The 15277-nt window shown below is 34.8% G+C and overlaps 1 protein-coding gene across 4 annotated transcripts in view; it reads right to left on the bottom strand.

The window, feature by feature from the left end:
• Positions 1-15277, bottom strand: part of TRDN (triadin) — a 280530-nt gene that overhangs the window by 169850 nt on the left and 95403 nt on the right. For 3 of the 4 annotated variants that reach the window (XM_054721940.1, XM_054721941.1, XM_054721942.1), the window contains exon 9: positions 12008-12067. The exons of the other annotated variant lie outside the window; for it this stretch is intronic. In XM_054721940.1, the coding sequence (XP_054577915.1) occupies positions 12008-12067 (60 nt within the window). The remainder of the gene's footprint in view (positions 1-12007; positions 12068-15277) is intronic. 4 annotated transcript variants of the gene reach the window in all.

Raw genomic sequence — 15277 nt, 5'->3', positions numbered from 1 at the left:
CTGTGGACAGTTTCAATAGAAAGTGGTTTGTAAGTGACAATTTTTCCTTCAGGAAAGCAGCATATCAATCATAAAGCAGAAATACTGACTAGTGAGGATGTGAGAGATATAGAAATAATTAAGAGTAAATGACAAAGGGCAGACATGCAGTATAATGAGGTCCAATTTGAAAGGACACACAGTTGGCTAGATGACATCTATGTTGTGAGATGTTACTTTGTTCAGTTTTTACTGTATATTGATTTCTCAGTCGGTATTATTATTTTTTAAAAATATTTTTATTGATTTCAGAGAGGAAAGAGAAGGAGAGAGAGAGAGAGAAGAAACATCAATGATGAGAGACAATTATTGACTGGCTGCCTCCTGCACATCCCCCACTGGGGATTGAGCCCATAACCTGGGCATGTGCCCTGACTGGGAATCGAATCATGACCTCCTGGTTCATAGGTTGATGCTCAACCACTAAGCCACACCGGCCGGGCTCACTTGGTATTCTTAATTTTAAAAAGTGCATCAAATTATATCACTATATACTTTTCCATGTTGGGGTGAAAAAATTGACCACCTAAATAGGAAAAAATGCTGAACTCATTGTAAACAGTGAATAATAACAATGATAAGAAAGCTGACGATAAGCATTGACAACATACTAGCACTACACCTTTATGAAGCCTGTCCTGACCTCTGTGCCCCTCTCCTCTCTAGACATATATAGTGAGTAAAATCTGCATCATATGATTTAGTACTTAATTAGTACCTCCTCCCATTTTCTCCCCTAGTTTCTTTATAGTGTTCATTGTTTTATTGTAATCATCTTTGCCTAGATTATTACCTCATTCTGCTTTGAAACTCATGTTATAACCACTAGCATTGAGTACATACTAGGGATTCAGTGACTGTTGGAAATTAATTAAATGACCTTGAGTATACCAACCTGATGTTGATGAAGATATAAATAACCAAAATGTATTGTCTTCAAATGTGAGAGTTATTATATTATTGCTGCAACATAGAACGTTTTAGAAAACCAAAATGTGAAATATATTGGGCTAGAACAGCAGTCATAAAACTCATCAAATTACTGAGCAACTTGTTGAACAGTTTACAGATGGTAACATTAATGTTAATGCAAAATTCATTATTGCAATCTTGCACAAATATCCTATACAGGAAAAAAGCTATGGATAAGAAATATTTGTTTATCAAAGAGGTCTCTTTAAAAGTAGTTATATCACACTATTTAGTTTACAATTGGTTATACAAAATAGGCACGAAGAGTAGTTATTTCCATGTTTATAATAAGGTATTTATTTGAATGGTTAGAAAGTCCTAGAATCTCTGTCCTTTATCTACTAGGTTCAACCAAATGAACCTTAGAATAGCACTCGGGGAATACATTCACATAATTACTAGAATGCTTTTTAAATCTGCACTCTTGCATATAAAGTGACAGATAAGATTATTATAAGACATAACACATTAATAAATAACACCTAATTAGTTTGATAATTCTTTGATTAAGACTTAATTTTCCTTGCTTCTCATAAAGTAATTCAAATTACTCTGTATTATTTGTTCCTTTTCAGACTATTTCAGAATGTGCTTTGACTAGTCCCAGTAGGTTACCTGAGAAGAAATTTATTCTTGTCTGATAGCAGGCCCATGCCATTAACAGTGACAAGGCTAGACCAAAACAACACTTTAATGAAAGCCCCCTCCCAGCAAAGATATCCCTCTAGAATCTGACCCCTCTTTCAAAAGGGTAGGAGACAAAATCCTGAGAATGTGAGTAAACAAATGAAACCTTAGGTCTTCATGTTGTTTCCTTTAATGGGCACAGAGAAAGTAAAATCATATCAACATTCTATTACGGGGAGAGAGGTCTTATTTACTAGCTTTCTCCCCAGGCCCAAAGCCCTTTAGCACATGAAGCATACACAGAGCGGTATCAACATGGGAGGAATCACAGCCACTCAGAAGTGCTTGGATCTATTTCTGTGTACATTCCAGCTATTTATAGTAACTAGAATGTTTAATGGATTGATTGAGACAAGTAGAAAATCGGCTACATTTATCTTGAGCAGCCTTCACAGACTTCAAATAATCAGAAGGCAACTTCCATGGGGGCATGCCAAACCCAGGAACTAGGCACGCCTGTAGGTAAGGGTAGGCTCTCTCTCCTTTTTGCTGTCACTCTGTCTAATTCTGTATGCTGCCTGCAGTGTGTGATGCACACAGCAACCCCAGCTCTGTTAATTCTGAGCCTCTGTCTCTAGAGATAGTGCCAGTAACTCCTTTAAGAATCTTTATAAAGGGCCTATTTACAATGCTTAGAAACCTGTCAGCTTTTTAAATAACAAGATTATTTCTAGGAATGAATAAAGAGGGATGCTCTGGGATGATCATCAATAAATTGTTTTCTGTGAGATAAATATTATACATCATGAATTCAATTTAATAAACACATCATGTATCTGGCAAAGTATGAGTCAGTAGGGATTTAAAGGCAAGTGCTTCTGGAAGGTATGTATAAGGCAGAAAGGCAAAACTTGTTAGGGAGAGAACGATAATGATATACAGTAATGAAATCAGAAAGATATAGAGTGGTGGGTAGAAAAATGACAATTTTGCTATATCTGGGCACCCCACTACCTCATCACCACTATAAACTTAAATAGGACTTATTATGCTTGCCCTAGTCAGGTAGTGTTTTAAGTATATGTGTGATGTGTGTGCGTGCGTGCGTGTGTGTGTGTGTGTGTGTGAGTGCACGCACATGAATTAACCCATACATTAACCCTATAAATTAATGTCTATTATCCCATTTTAGAGAAGTCAGCACCATCCCTATTTGCTAATTGCTATATCTATAGAATCTAGCATAGTTCTTAGAACTCACCTAGAATACACATAAACCAAAGTCATTACATGTATGTAATGCAGGATGTTTTTATAAGATCTTCAACATAACATGATAAATTATTTAATTATTGTCCACATCTAATAGAAGCTAGAACCAAGGCTAAAAGACATCAGGTGGCTAGAATGGGCAAAATTGGTCTGATATATTATTTTTTTGAGGTGGTTCTAAAAAAATGTTTTCCTCTTGCTAACAAAGTTCTACTTGCAACAACTCTTAGGTATTTAATTAGTACTCAGAGAGCTGTGGATGCTTAAGAGCACTTTGACCACCGGCTCATGCATGCTGCGACCCTATCACCCTTATTCCACAGAGGAGGACATGGAGGCCTAAAGAGACTGATTCTCAAGCAAGGGGTGGGACCTCCATTTGAAGCCATGCAGCCCCGATCTGGAGTCTGTGAGCCTCAGCACCTGCTCTCCCCGCCTGAAATGTCCATGCATTGGGTGAAAATAAAACAATGCAAAACAACAGAAACCAGCCAGAGACGGAAAGGCAGCTCTTGCTCTATTTTAGGTTACAAACAGGTCCGATTCTGGTGCTTCCCACATGACACTGTGGTTTTAACAAATTGTCACACATATTTCACTGTTTTCATTTATGTCTAGACCTCACTTAAACTTCTACTATGAGTATGAACTTAAAGTGTCAAAACAGTTTGTAGCACTTTGAGTTGCAACACTAATTTCCTAAGTCATTATAGACTGGTCCCATCACCACCTACGTGAACAATGGCTTAGGAAGCCTGCCCTTCCTTCCCCCGCCATGTCTCAGGCTCATCAGCTTTAGCGATATTTCACAAGCTGTATCCCTTTTCCAATCACCTACGCAGAATGTTGCCTGATCACGCTCTCAAATGTTGGTGTCGTGTCATTGTTCTATTTAAAATCCTTCAAAGTCTCTTCCACGCCAAATACCAGCTTTGCCTGATTGAGCAAGTGTCTGTAATCTGTCACCACTAACTTATCATGTCTTATTTCCCAATGTTTTCTAATCTTAATGTATCCTCTTGCCAGTCTGACATCTTCCCTGTCATATAAATACATCAGTTTTATATGCACTGCCGTGTCATGTCCCATTCATTTTCTCTTTCACTCATATACAAAGCGAGCCCTATACAGTATATTCTTTACCACATAGGCAACTATTATCCATCTTTCAAGTTCTAGATGCATGTTATCTCCCCTAATGTCAGGAATCACAGGTGTCTCTCCTCTGAAACTTGTAACAGTTAGTGTGTGTATTATCCATTCTAACTCAAGTTTAAATTTTTTCTATTATTTACTAGTTTCTTTTTTCCATTCAAAAAATCATCCACTCAATTTGTTAAAGTTAAGCATCATCTTTCAGCATTCTTATTTCTTTACTATGCTGAGCCGAGCCTGCGGCCTGTGGCTGCTGAGTGTGAAGATATTCAGTATTTGTACACGGACTTATTTCACTCACTCCTGTGGTCACCCCATCTCCACCACTGACCTCTCCCTGAAACTCGATTATCTAATCACCTGCTTCAGAGTTTGCTGTGAGATTTAAATGAGTAAGGTGCATGAAAATACTTGGTATTAACCTTGGTATTTAGTCGGTGCTTAAGAAATAATGTTTAGATGGGAATCTTCACAAACTCCCCTCTGCAACTGAATACTATCTGTGGCTTTGAGAACAGGTGATGAGTTCAAAGTCTCCTACTTCTCCAGCCCCACCTACTCCATTGAGTTTGACCCACTCCTTTCTTCACTCCCTCTTTAGGTCATCAATTTGATTTTTCAGGCCAACAATCTCTGAATAATCTTTTATTTTCCTCTCCTTTGGTATCTGTAATAATAAATTTCATGATTCTATATCTGTGACATATTTGAACGCATCATAATCCTCTCCATCCCACCTCACAAGATCAGTTCTGTTTCTCTTTCCAGGTCCTCCGAATGACAACCAAAATGCACCACTTGTGGTTTCCCGTCTATGGCTGGGAAGCAGGGAGATTTGATCGTATTCCTGAAGACTCTAGAATTGGGCAGGCCTGGGTTTGAATCTCCAGGGTATGAGGAAACTAACTCTCTATGCCTCTTCTATAAGACAGGCATGCTAATACACCCCTCCCAATATTTTATAAGAATAAAATAAGATTATTTAAGAACCTAGCAGAGTAAACACTCAACAACTGGTAGTCACAAAATAACACTTCAAGAGACTGTGATTCTTTGCCTTCATTAATATCTCTTCAGCCTTATATGTTTCTATTTTTAATTTCACATAAGCATATCTTACCTATGTCTCAAGACTCATTTCAATTTTTACTTTTTCCATAAGATCTCCTCTGATACTTCACACTAGAAAAACTATATTTTTGATACCATTGTAATTAGCTGGTTATTAATAATAGAAGAGGAGCAAAGAGAAGGCCAGATATTATAGGCATGTCATTTGGGCAGCTTCACCAGGAAGCCACAACTTTATATTCCAGAAGGGTCCAAGGAAGGGAAAATAGACACATAAAGTTGGAGGGGACTAGGAAGGTGCTTGCTGTCAATCACACCTGGGACAGAGATGGTTGCCGAGAATGGGCATGGTCACTGTATGGCTGTGAAGATTTGGGATGCATAACCCTGAACAAAGAAGTTGGCTCTCTTGTGCTCTTGGCTCTCTTGGGACATGTGTGACTCTGGGCTTGTGGGGGCTTTTCTGATCCTGCTTCCCTGCATTTGCCCACATGGTCCACAGCCATGTGGACCCCAGATGCAATGGACTAATGGACTGCAACTAGCCAATGCTGTACTTGACCCTGCTCCAACATCGAATGGAAACTCTAGCCACTGGCTTTGCTTTTAGCTTTACTGAAATCCCAGCTATACTTCTTCTATGACTTGACTAAGGGAAATGGGACTTTAGATGTAATTCCACAGAAATAAAGCTTTCTACCATATCTCATCCTCTTGTGGGGGCTCTGGAAATTTTTATTCCAGCGGTACCCCAAGAACCCAATCTCACTAGCAATGGGGAGAAGATGGGGCATGTTTTTCTCTGATAACAGTTTTGTAGTAAACTTCCATAGTAAAAGAAAGCAAAGAATTGTGGGGGGAGGAATTGTACATATATTATTTTATTTTGTAATTTTAAAAACTTTAAGAATTAAACTTTATGAAGAAACCGAGACTCAATGATTAGAACTAAAAATACACAGACAGAGAATTTAAATCCTGGCTTGTATGACCTCACATTATGTTCTCTTGGTTTTCAGTATGCTATCAGGGTCCATAGGAGCCAATTATTTTTTGAGTTTCTTTTTTCAAGCAATTGTAATTATTTGTAGAGACTGATATGTCTTATCTTGTTTTTTTCTTATAGGTCTTCCAAGGAACAAAGAAAAACATTACTTATTTTTTAAACATAATAAAATGCATTCTCTCTTGTAATCACCATGCGGCACCATTAAGCAATTTTAAAAAAACCAGGACCCATTATGAAATCTTCATGATCTACTTTACCTATACCTTGAAATGTTTCTATTTTATAAACTTAGGAATTATTTTATTATTACTCATCAATTCTTCCCAACAATGCCAAAAAAAGACTAAAATAATAAAAAATGAAATAATGATGAATTGTCTAGAAGGATGATGCAATTGTAAAATTGTAATATAAGTCAGTATTATCTCATGTGTTGTCCCACATGTTAAGTATTGCATCATCATTGAAGAAAGCATAACAGAAGCTTGAAGACATTTATACTTTTAGCTTCACTGAATACAGTTTAGAATTTAGAATTTTTTTCCCATCCATAACCACAAAGAGAAGAAAATTGACAGAGGAAGATGTTTCAGTTGTTAGATAAATCAGAAAATGAATGCAAAAAAGACTAATAACAGGATGCTAAACTTTAATGATTAGGGAAATTGAAAATGCTCATTCAAGTGAAATCTCATTTCATGAATCTTCAAATGACGATGTATTTTCTCAAATTCAAGAATCAAGTGAGCAATACATTTCAAAGAACAAAACAGGAAATATGGCATCTTCATTTGGTTAGTTCTTCAATCGGAATGACTTTATTATGGAATATTTTGTGGCAAGAATATGAACCATCTAATTTTGTTAAAAGGGTATGTACAGTGCTCTTTCATCTCTTATAAATTCAGTGTGCCAAAATTTATGGTTTTTAAATATACAAATGCTGAAGAAATGTGAAGACAGGAATCAGAAGGCATTTGCTAATGTATAAATAAAAAATCATTGGATTTATTATTCTAATTAATGTTTACAAATTTAAATATGAAAAGTTTGCACATATGAAATAAAAATGACATATTTTTTCAACAAAATAATGAGCCATGAAAAATTTCAAAAATCAACTGTTGCATTTTGATGATGTAATTAATAATATACTAGAACCTAGTAAATATGAGTTTGAAATCTGGAAGTAGTATCTATAAATAAATACAGTGCAATTTTATTCATGATGGCTGATGAGCAGTCAGTTTTTTTTCTGAAAATGTTTCCAATTTGGAGTATATGAACCTTCAATATTAGGAAATTAATGAAATAAACATTTAGCTTTGCTATGCTTAAGTTCTTATGAAAATTTTGCTATTCTTTTATTATTACTTCTGTAACAATTTTCAAATGGTTTAAAATATTTGAAAAACAACAACATTAAGAAGTCCAAGCAGTATTTGAAGATCACTATTTATTCCTAGTATACTGAGATTAACATGTACATTTTCTGAGCCTCTATTGCATACTTATCAAGTTACCCTTAGTTATAAAATTATTTATGACATCATATCCCTTTTCTGGACTATCAACTTGCTGAAGAAATTCAACAAATACCATTGAGTATGCATCAAAACTCCCAACTCTTATTTTGTGAAAATAAATGGATGTTTGAAACTAAAGTGAGTATACGTTTACGAGGCAGTCTTTTTTTGGGGAGAGGAAAGTATGGCTGAATTGTACTTAATCTTCTCCAATACAGCCAACTGAGTTTTGAAATTCATTGAATTACACCATTAAATAACAGTTAATATAATGCAATTGCATTTGTCCTCTTATCAGCAGGATCAAACCAGAAATTCAGTTATATACCACTGAATTTTAAGAAAAGGATCTTAATAAAATGAGAGCACTAACATTCCTTGAGGCTCTTTCTAGCTATGGAATTGGAATACAGGCTGCCAACGAATTAGAATATAGGCTGCCAACGAATACCTTACTATAGTCAGAGAAAATTCTGATAAGTGAATACCTTCCATTTTAAGAGGCATAGAAAATGGAATAAATTATCTTGACGTGAATTCTTGGCTTAAGTCAAAGTGAGATAGTAGTTAGAATTTCAATGGTGGGATAACTTCTAAGGAATAAAGGTTAACTTGTATTGAACTTTAATCATAATGGTTACAGAGATGAAAAGCTGAAAAAAGTGTTAAAATTACTAAGCCAAAGCACACTAACCCTGGATCTTGTACTTGCCATTTAAATTGATTTCTTTATTTAGAGTTAATATGAAGAGATCTGTGAGCCATGTGATTTCTTACTTATAGGAATTTGTTGACTTGGTTGACTCTGTCCAGTGACGCATGCAATTCATTTGAGCCATGTGGAAGTTGATGAATAGGAAATATGAAAATGCCTAGCAACATCGTGATTTTTTAAAAATAACCTACCTAAATAAAAATGGATAAAAACCAAACAAAAACAAAAAAAAAAACCTCCAAAAAACTGTTGATATGGTTGCAACTGTTGTTATAGCTTTCACTTAAGAAAAATGTACATAGCGTCAAAAAAGAAAATTAGAGTTACTGGAATGTTGATAAAAGAAATCAGCTTTGAAAATCTAAAATAATTTATCTTGACCATCTGTACTATTAATTTCTAAAAACTAAAACTAAATTACACACACACACACACACACACATATACACACACACACACAAACTCATGAACTGAGTCTCAGTATTGCAACTAATGTCTGTCTTGACCAATTTTAATACTTCTCTTATAAGATAATGACAACTAGAGTAATTAGGCCTAAGGTAAAAAGTAGGAGTTACCAGCTTCAAAACAGCCACCATATGATGACAGGATCTCTCCCTCCCTCTCTCTCTCTCTCTCTCTCTCTCTCTCGCTCTCGCTCTCGCTCTCACTCTTGTTCTTTCTAGCTCTCCTTTCCCCTCTCCTCCCTAAGATAGATTATGGACTATTAAAAATAAACTCATCATATAACATTGACCATCTACAAAATCAAGAAATCTAATAGTGGGGTTGTTAGGTCATTAAAAGACAGCAAAAAGAGAGTATTTCTGGAGTGGGGATTTCTTCAAGTGTCCACAATATCCCTAAAGTATACATTTAATATATATCTACTCCAATTGCCATATGATCCCATTTGAGTAGCATATGCTCACTTTCTAGATTTAAGGCTTTTTTTCTTATTTTTTCAACTTAATATGGAGTGAGTCAGTACAAGATTATTTTAGATACAATAAAACGATATGAACCTTATACATTATGCTAGTTAATTAAAATAATCCCTGTAATTGAGGTGGAGGTTGTTACAATAGAGAATCAGAAAGAACAATTCAGTTCATCTTCAGGTATATAGACAAAAATCTTAGCTAAAAAATAAAATTAACTCTATCATAGAAATATTTTATTTAATAGGATAAAAGGTGAAACTTGGGACTTAACATCACGGTGTCAGCATACTTTATTAATAAGATTTGGGGTTTATTTAATCGTCACCCAGGGCTATGTTTTTTAGAGAGAAGAAGGGGGGGAGAGAGAGAGACGAGAGAGAAAGAGAAAGATAGAGAGAGAGAGAGAGTTGAGAGATGAACATTGAGTGGTTGCCTCCTGTCATGCTCCCTGACCGAGGAATCAAATCCGTAAGGGAGGATGCTCCAACCAACTGAACCAGCTGGTCAGAGCTTAATAAGGTTTTTCAAATTTGAACTGTAACTTGGACTATTTTTGAGGGTGTGACAATATTATGCAAAGGAAATACTGTATCCCAGAGGGAAAAATCAAATTATAGTTTTAAAAACTCATTACCAGTCATTAATAATGAACTCTAGCTAAACAATAACAGGTGTTCCACTAATCCCAAACAGAAACAGATGGAAGCACAAATGTTTTCTAAATAGTGGATACGTGCAGAGCAATAAACTTGGCAGGAATTGTTTTATTCTCGAATTGTCAGTCAGAGTCAGTCTTATCACTTGCATTTTCTCAAATTAATAAGCCCAGATTAAATCTTACTTCTCATTTCTTATTTTTCAAAATACAAGCCATATTTTGTGCTTACTAACTCTATCTTGAGTATTATCTCACTAACAAAGACAATATTATTCATCTTCCTCCTGTACATTTATGAAGATTTACATTATTTGTTACATGAAACAACGGGCATGCTATACCATACAGGTTTTCCTTCTCCAGATTCTTCCATTCCACGCCTCACCTCACAAGAAATACTGATCTACATATTCTTTAATTTCGCATACATTACAGCAACAAACCTTCAAAAGTATCAATGTACGTAGATGAAATAAATTAAGAAGTCAATTGGAAAGTCAATGAATGGTTTTAGGAAATCTATAACAATTCAGAATTATTTTCAGGAGTTAGGATATTACATAGTAGTACTATAGATCTGAACTCATGGCTTTTCAGAGAATGTTCACATATGACTTTAGAAGGGCTCTCCCTGTATTGTTCATAACTAAATTCTCCTTAACGTTTGTAGAGATGGTTTTATTGTTCCTTCTAACTGTAATCTGTTGTTAAATTTTCAGAAAGAAATGATTGACAGCATGACTATTAAGCTGTTAGTATCTCTTACTGAAATGGGCAGCAAACCTGTCATCTAAAAGTGAATTAATGGTGTTTATAGACCGGTACTTGTCGATGTTGAGAAGTTCCCTTTATTGGGACCCTCACCCAGATAGGCAGAGATAAAATGAATGAATTAAAGAATACGGTTATAGTAGCATTTTGTTGTACATCTACTAGATGCTTTGTCAACAATTCTGCAAGGTTGTTACTGTGATCGCAATTTAAAATGTATGAACACTAAAGATCAGGTGGAATTCAACTGGACCTTTGTTCAAGGTCCAATGTTAGAAAAGGAGGGTGTTTTCCAAAAAAATATTTGAGAAACCAAGATATAGGTTTTTTTTTAAAAAAATAGTCTGCTTCAATTATGCTAAGGTATATTAGCTCCTTCCTTAATAATACCAACTTCGGAGAAATGTTTCCCCAAACATTAATATGGTACCATGGTACCATCAATTTTTAAATCTGCAAAAGGCATAGCACAAGGCAAGTCTCCTTTGACTTGGGGTGTTGAAAACACAATACAATGTACAGATGATGTATTATAGAATTGTACACCTGAAACATACAAATTTTTTAACCAATGTCACACCAATATATTGAATAAATAAGTTTTGAAAAGACATAGCACAAGCAACCAAGTTATTCCTTCTTAATTAAGATGTTAATAAAGAATCCCTTGTTACACTCTGGGTAACAAGGATAGAAGAGATGATAGGTAAATTTTTTTAAGTAAAAATATACTTCCTCATCACATTAACTAATAACTCCAAGGTTGACTGTCTCCTTCAGTAGTTCTCTGGAGCAACTAAGCCAAGTTCACATGTAAGTGAGAAAATCAGTTTTGGGAAAAAAGATTAAATATTTAAAATGTGATTGATTTTAATATGAATTTTGTGCACTACTAAATAAAAATGGATAGTTTCATTGTTGGAGGTCTTTTATTCTAAATTTACCACAAATAAAACAAGATGATTCACCTCTTCCCTCCAAGATATTATTAAAGATATTAGCATTTTTGTATATGAAGATATTAGTAATTTTTAGTTCTCAGCTGACTTCATTTATAATAGGCCATGCAGTAATACATAGTAAAATTAAAGGTCCTAATGCAAGTTATTACTTTTTTTATGGTTTTAGTCTAGATCTACACATGCATTATGCAATATAAAAAAAGGAAAAATACACTTTAGTACATAAAAAAGCTGACTAGAAACAAAGACTATTAAAACAGACAAGTATAAGATTTGTTTGGAATACCTGGTTTTAAATCCCCATGGACAAACATGTCAATCATATATCGACAGAATGCATACTGATCTGACAAGAGTAGAAAGAAAAAAGAACAATGAAAAAATGTCATCAACACCTTTCTTTTTTCTAAGGAGACATGGTTTAACAAAACAAACAAAATAGCTCAATTCTCTTTTAGTTACTACAATTCTGTGAAGGAATAATTTGCACTTATATGAACACACTGGGGGATAAAAAGACATAATAAAAATACTGTTCCATTTATTCTATACAAAAAGAATAACTTAAAAAAATTGAAACAGACTAGTTCAGGGTATCATTATAGTGGTTGTTTTAAAAAATCAAAACCTCTTTGATCAATTTTATTACAGAAACCATCATATTAAAGCAATCTTTCTCATTGTCCATGTTCTCAAAAATGAAACAGAAGTTTTACAAGAGGAAATTGTTTTCAACTTGGAATGTTTTAACAAATATTCACTCCCCGTCCTTCTGCTAATTGTCCAAATGGAGCACCAGAGTGTTTTCTGGAAAAGGCAAGCAGGAGAGCTAACCCCTTTGCAATCTGTGAGGGGTCCTCTGCATGCAAATGCTCTTCATTTAGGAGTAAATCAGGAAGGACAGACTTACAGTACCAAATAATATCACTGTTAATCTAATTAATTCAGTAATTTTTATTACAAGGGCATTTTATAATCTTGAATGGTCTATAGCAGGCGTCCTCAAATTACGGCCCGCGGGCCACATGCGGGTATTTTTGCCATTTTGTTTTTTTACTTCAAAATAAGATATGTGCAGTGTGCATATGAATTTGTTCATAGTTTTTTTTAAACTATAGTCCAGCCCTCCAATGGTCTGAGGGACAGTGAACTGGCCCCCTGTTTAAAAAGTTTGAGGACCCCTGGTCTATAGCCTATAGAAGAAGTAATAGAGAGAAAAGCACAGGATTTGAGAATTTGGAGCAGACTTTGTTTAAACGATTTTAGAAGTTTGTTTTCTATTCCTTCTAAATCAAATACATTGCACTGAACTTTAAATTCTCACGAAAGTTTAGATTCTGATGAGGTCATTCTGACCCAAATCTCAGTTGATGAATCATTCTACAAGTTTTACCATATCTTCTTTCAAGTTTGCATATTGTGAAATGAATCTTGTTCAAGATGATTTACATGTCATGTTTCTAAACAGGCATCTTATCCAACAAATCCAAAGGCAGCTTTAGGACCAAGAGAGTTTATTGAATATATACAACATGATACAGCCTTAGTGCTCTAAATTATGTATAGCAAGCATGAAATAATAAAACTTGTTACTATATAAATACACATATAAGGGCTTTTGTAAACCTCATTCTTTTTAAAGTATTAACAGTATTGAGTATTTCATTTTATTATGAATCTACCAAATATTCTAAAAAATAATAAATATAATTATTGCAGCTGTAGAAATATAAATGTTGTTAATATCTAAATATGAATAAGCCAAAATTATTAGGTTTCAAAAATTTGCATGTATTTTGACTGTTGTATTGGAGCACACTTTCACACAGGTGAGGTGTGGAGGGGGAGGGAGGCTAGTTGTCAGATCAGTTCAGGAATCTGTTTGCTCCTGGACTCACTGAGAGTAATGGCTGAGCTTTCAGAGCCCAGGACCTGGAAACCCTCTGGTACAGAAGGGAAGTAAGATTAAGGTAGAGAGCATTTCTCTTTTCTGGACATAACTTTTTCCTGAGAAAAATTCCACCATGGGCAATTTGGCTCTAAGATACAGCTAAAGCTTATTTCCTTTAAATAGTACATCTGAGGTTGGGCAAGTGTGGGCTTCCTGAAATCGCTTTGCCCTTTGTTGCAGTAGCGGAAGTGACTGGAATCTTTTTAGATGTGTCCTTCCTGCAACTCAGTAGTTCTCTAAGGGCAATATCTATATTGAAAAGATGGAAAATTTGTTCCAATCAGATTTCTGGGTCCCATCACCCCAAACATTATAATTCCATGGGTCTGGACGCAAGGAATATACATTTTTTAGCAAACCACTCAGAAGAGTCTAACTAGACCACACTTCAAGAATCGCTGATCTAAAATCTCTCAAATTCTTTTTCACAATGATTTCTAGTGACATTACAGCTTTTGCAGCACAATGGAGAATGTGAGTATGTCCTACGTTTAGAGTGGAGGAGCTACTTGGAATGTGAAGGATTCAACAACCCTCATAAATGAAATACTGCTCTCTGCTCCAAGCTGTGGTGGGATATAGAAGAGTGTACTGAAATAGCTAAGTCTTTATGCTTCAAAGTTTTTCCTTTTGGTGACAGTGTAATGTGAAAAGCCAAATGTTAAATTATTACCCAAGTAAAGTGCTTATACAGTATTTATTATACCAAATATTTTATGGATCCAAAAGTCATTCATTTAATTAATGCACCAATAGTCCTATGAGCTTCAAATTTGAAAAAGAAAATCACTTATACATTCTATGTTTATTTTTTAATCAAGAAAATTATTTGAGTTACAAAACTTAGGTGGTTTCTGTTATATTTAAATGTTGTTATGATCCTGCCTTCTAATGGCACCAACATATCAATAGAAACATGAGAAATATATTTTTAGAATACTTTAAATTAGACATTTTCAATATTTTAAATTAGGATGCCTATTTCTGCCTGTCCTCGGTGTTAAACTTTTTAACAATATGAGAATTCTAGGCAATTATATTTGGGGCAGTCCCCAGTGTATCTCCTTCACCTGTCTCAGGATAGAGCAAAACCAAGATCTTTCAACTCTGAAAGATTTATTTTATATAAATGTTTTTAAACACAACTCAAATTTTAAATATAAAAATTTTTTTGCTAGAGAAAACCTGAACTGTCTATCATTCTAACTTTAAAGTTAGTCATTAATATTCACACAAGTTAATTTCACATTTGGTCACTACTTTTTGTTGTTGTTGTTGTTCTCAAATGAATATCCTTCTAGGGATAACACACACTGCCCATTTGTTTCTCTCCTTGATTCTCAGGGAGCAATGATGGGTGTCACTCAGCTGCTGCCTTGTCGAGTTCCCTGCAGAGTGGCAACTGAGAGAAAATGCATTCTGGGTGCAGAATGTCAACAGAAAGAAAATTTTTAAAAACTCTAATGAGGATGGGCACATGTGCTTTGTGCTCTATAACAGATTCACATTAGCTATACTTTGTCTTCCTCTCACAAATATTTAGATAGTCATTAAAAAAGGAAAGAAGGAAGAAAGGAAAGGAGGGAGGGAGAAAGGAAAGGAGGG

Source organism: Eptesicus fuscus, chromosome 10 (assembly GCF_027574615.1).
Source record: "Eptesicus fuscus isolate TK198812 chromosome 10, DD_ASM_mEF_20220401, whole genome shotgun sequence".
Classification (NCBI taxonomy): Eukaryota; Metazoa; Chordata; class Mammalia; order Chiroptera; family Vespertilionidae; genus Eptesicus; species Eptesicus fuscus.
The sequence above is the reverse complement of the archived record's forward strand: the minus strand, read 5'-3'. Positions and strand labels throughout refer to the sequence as shown.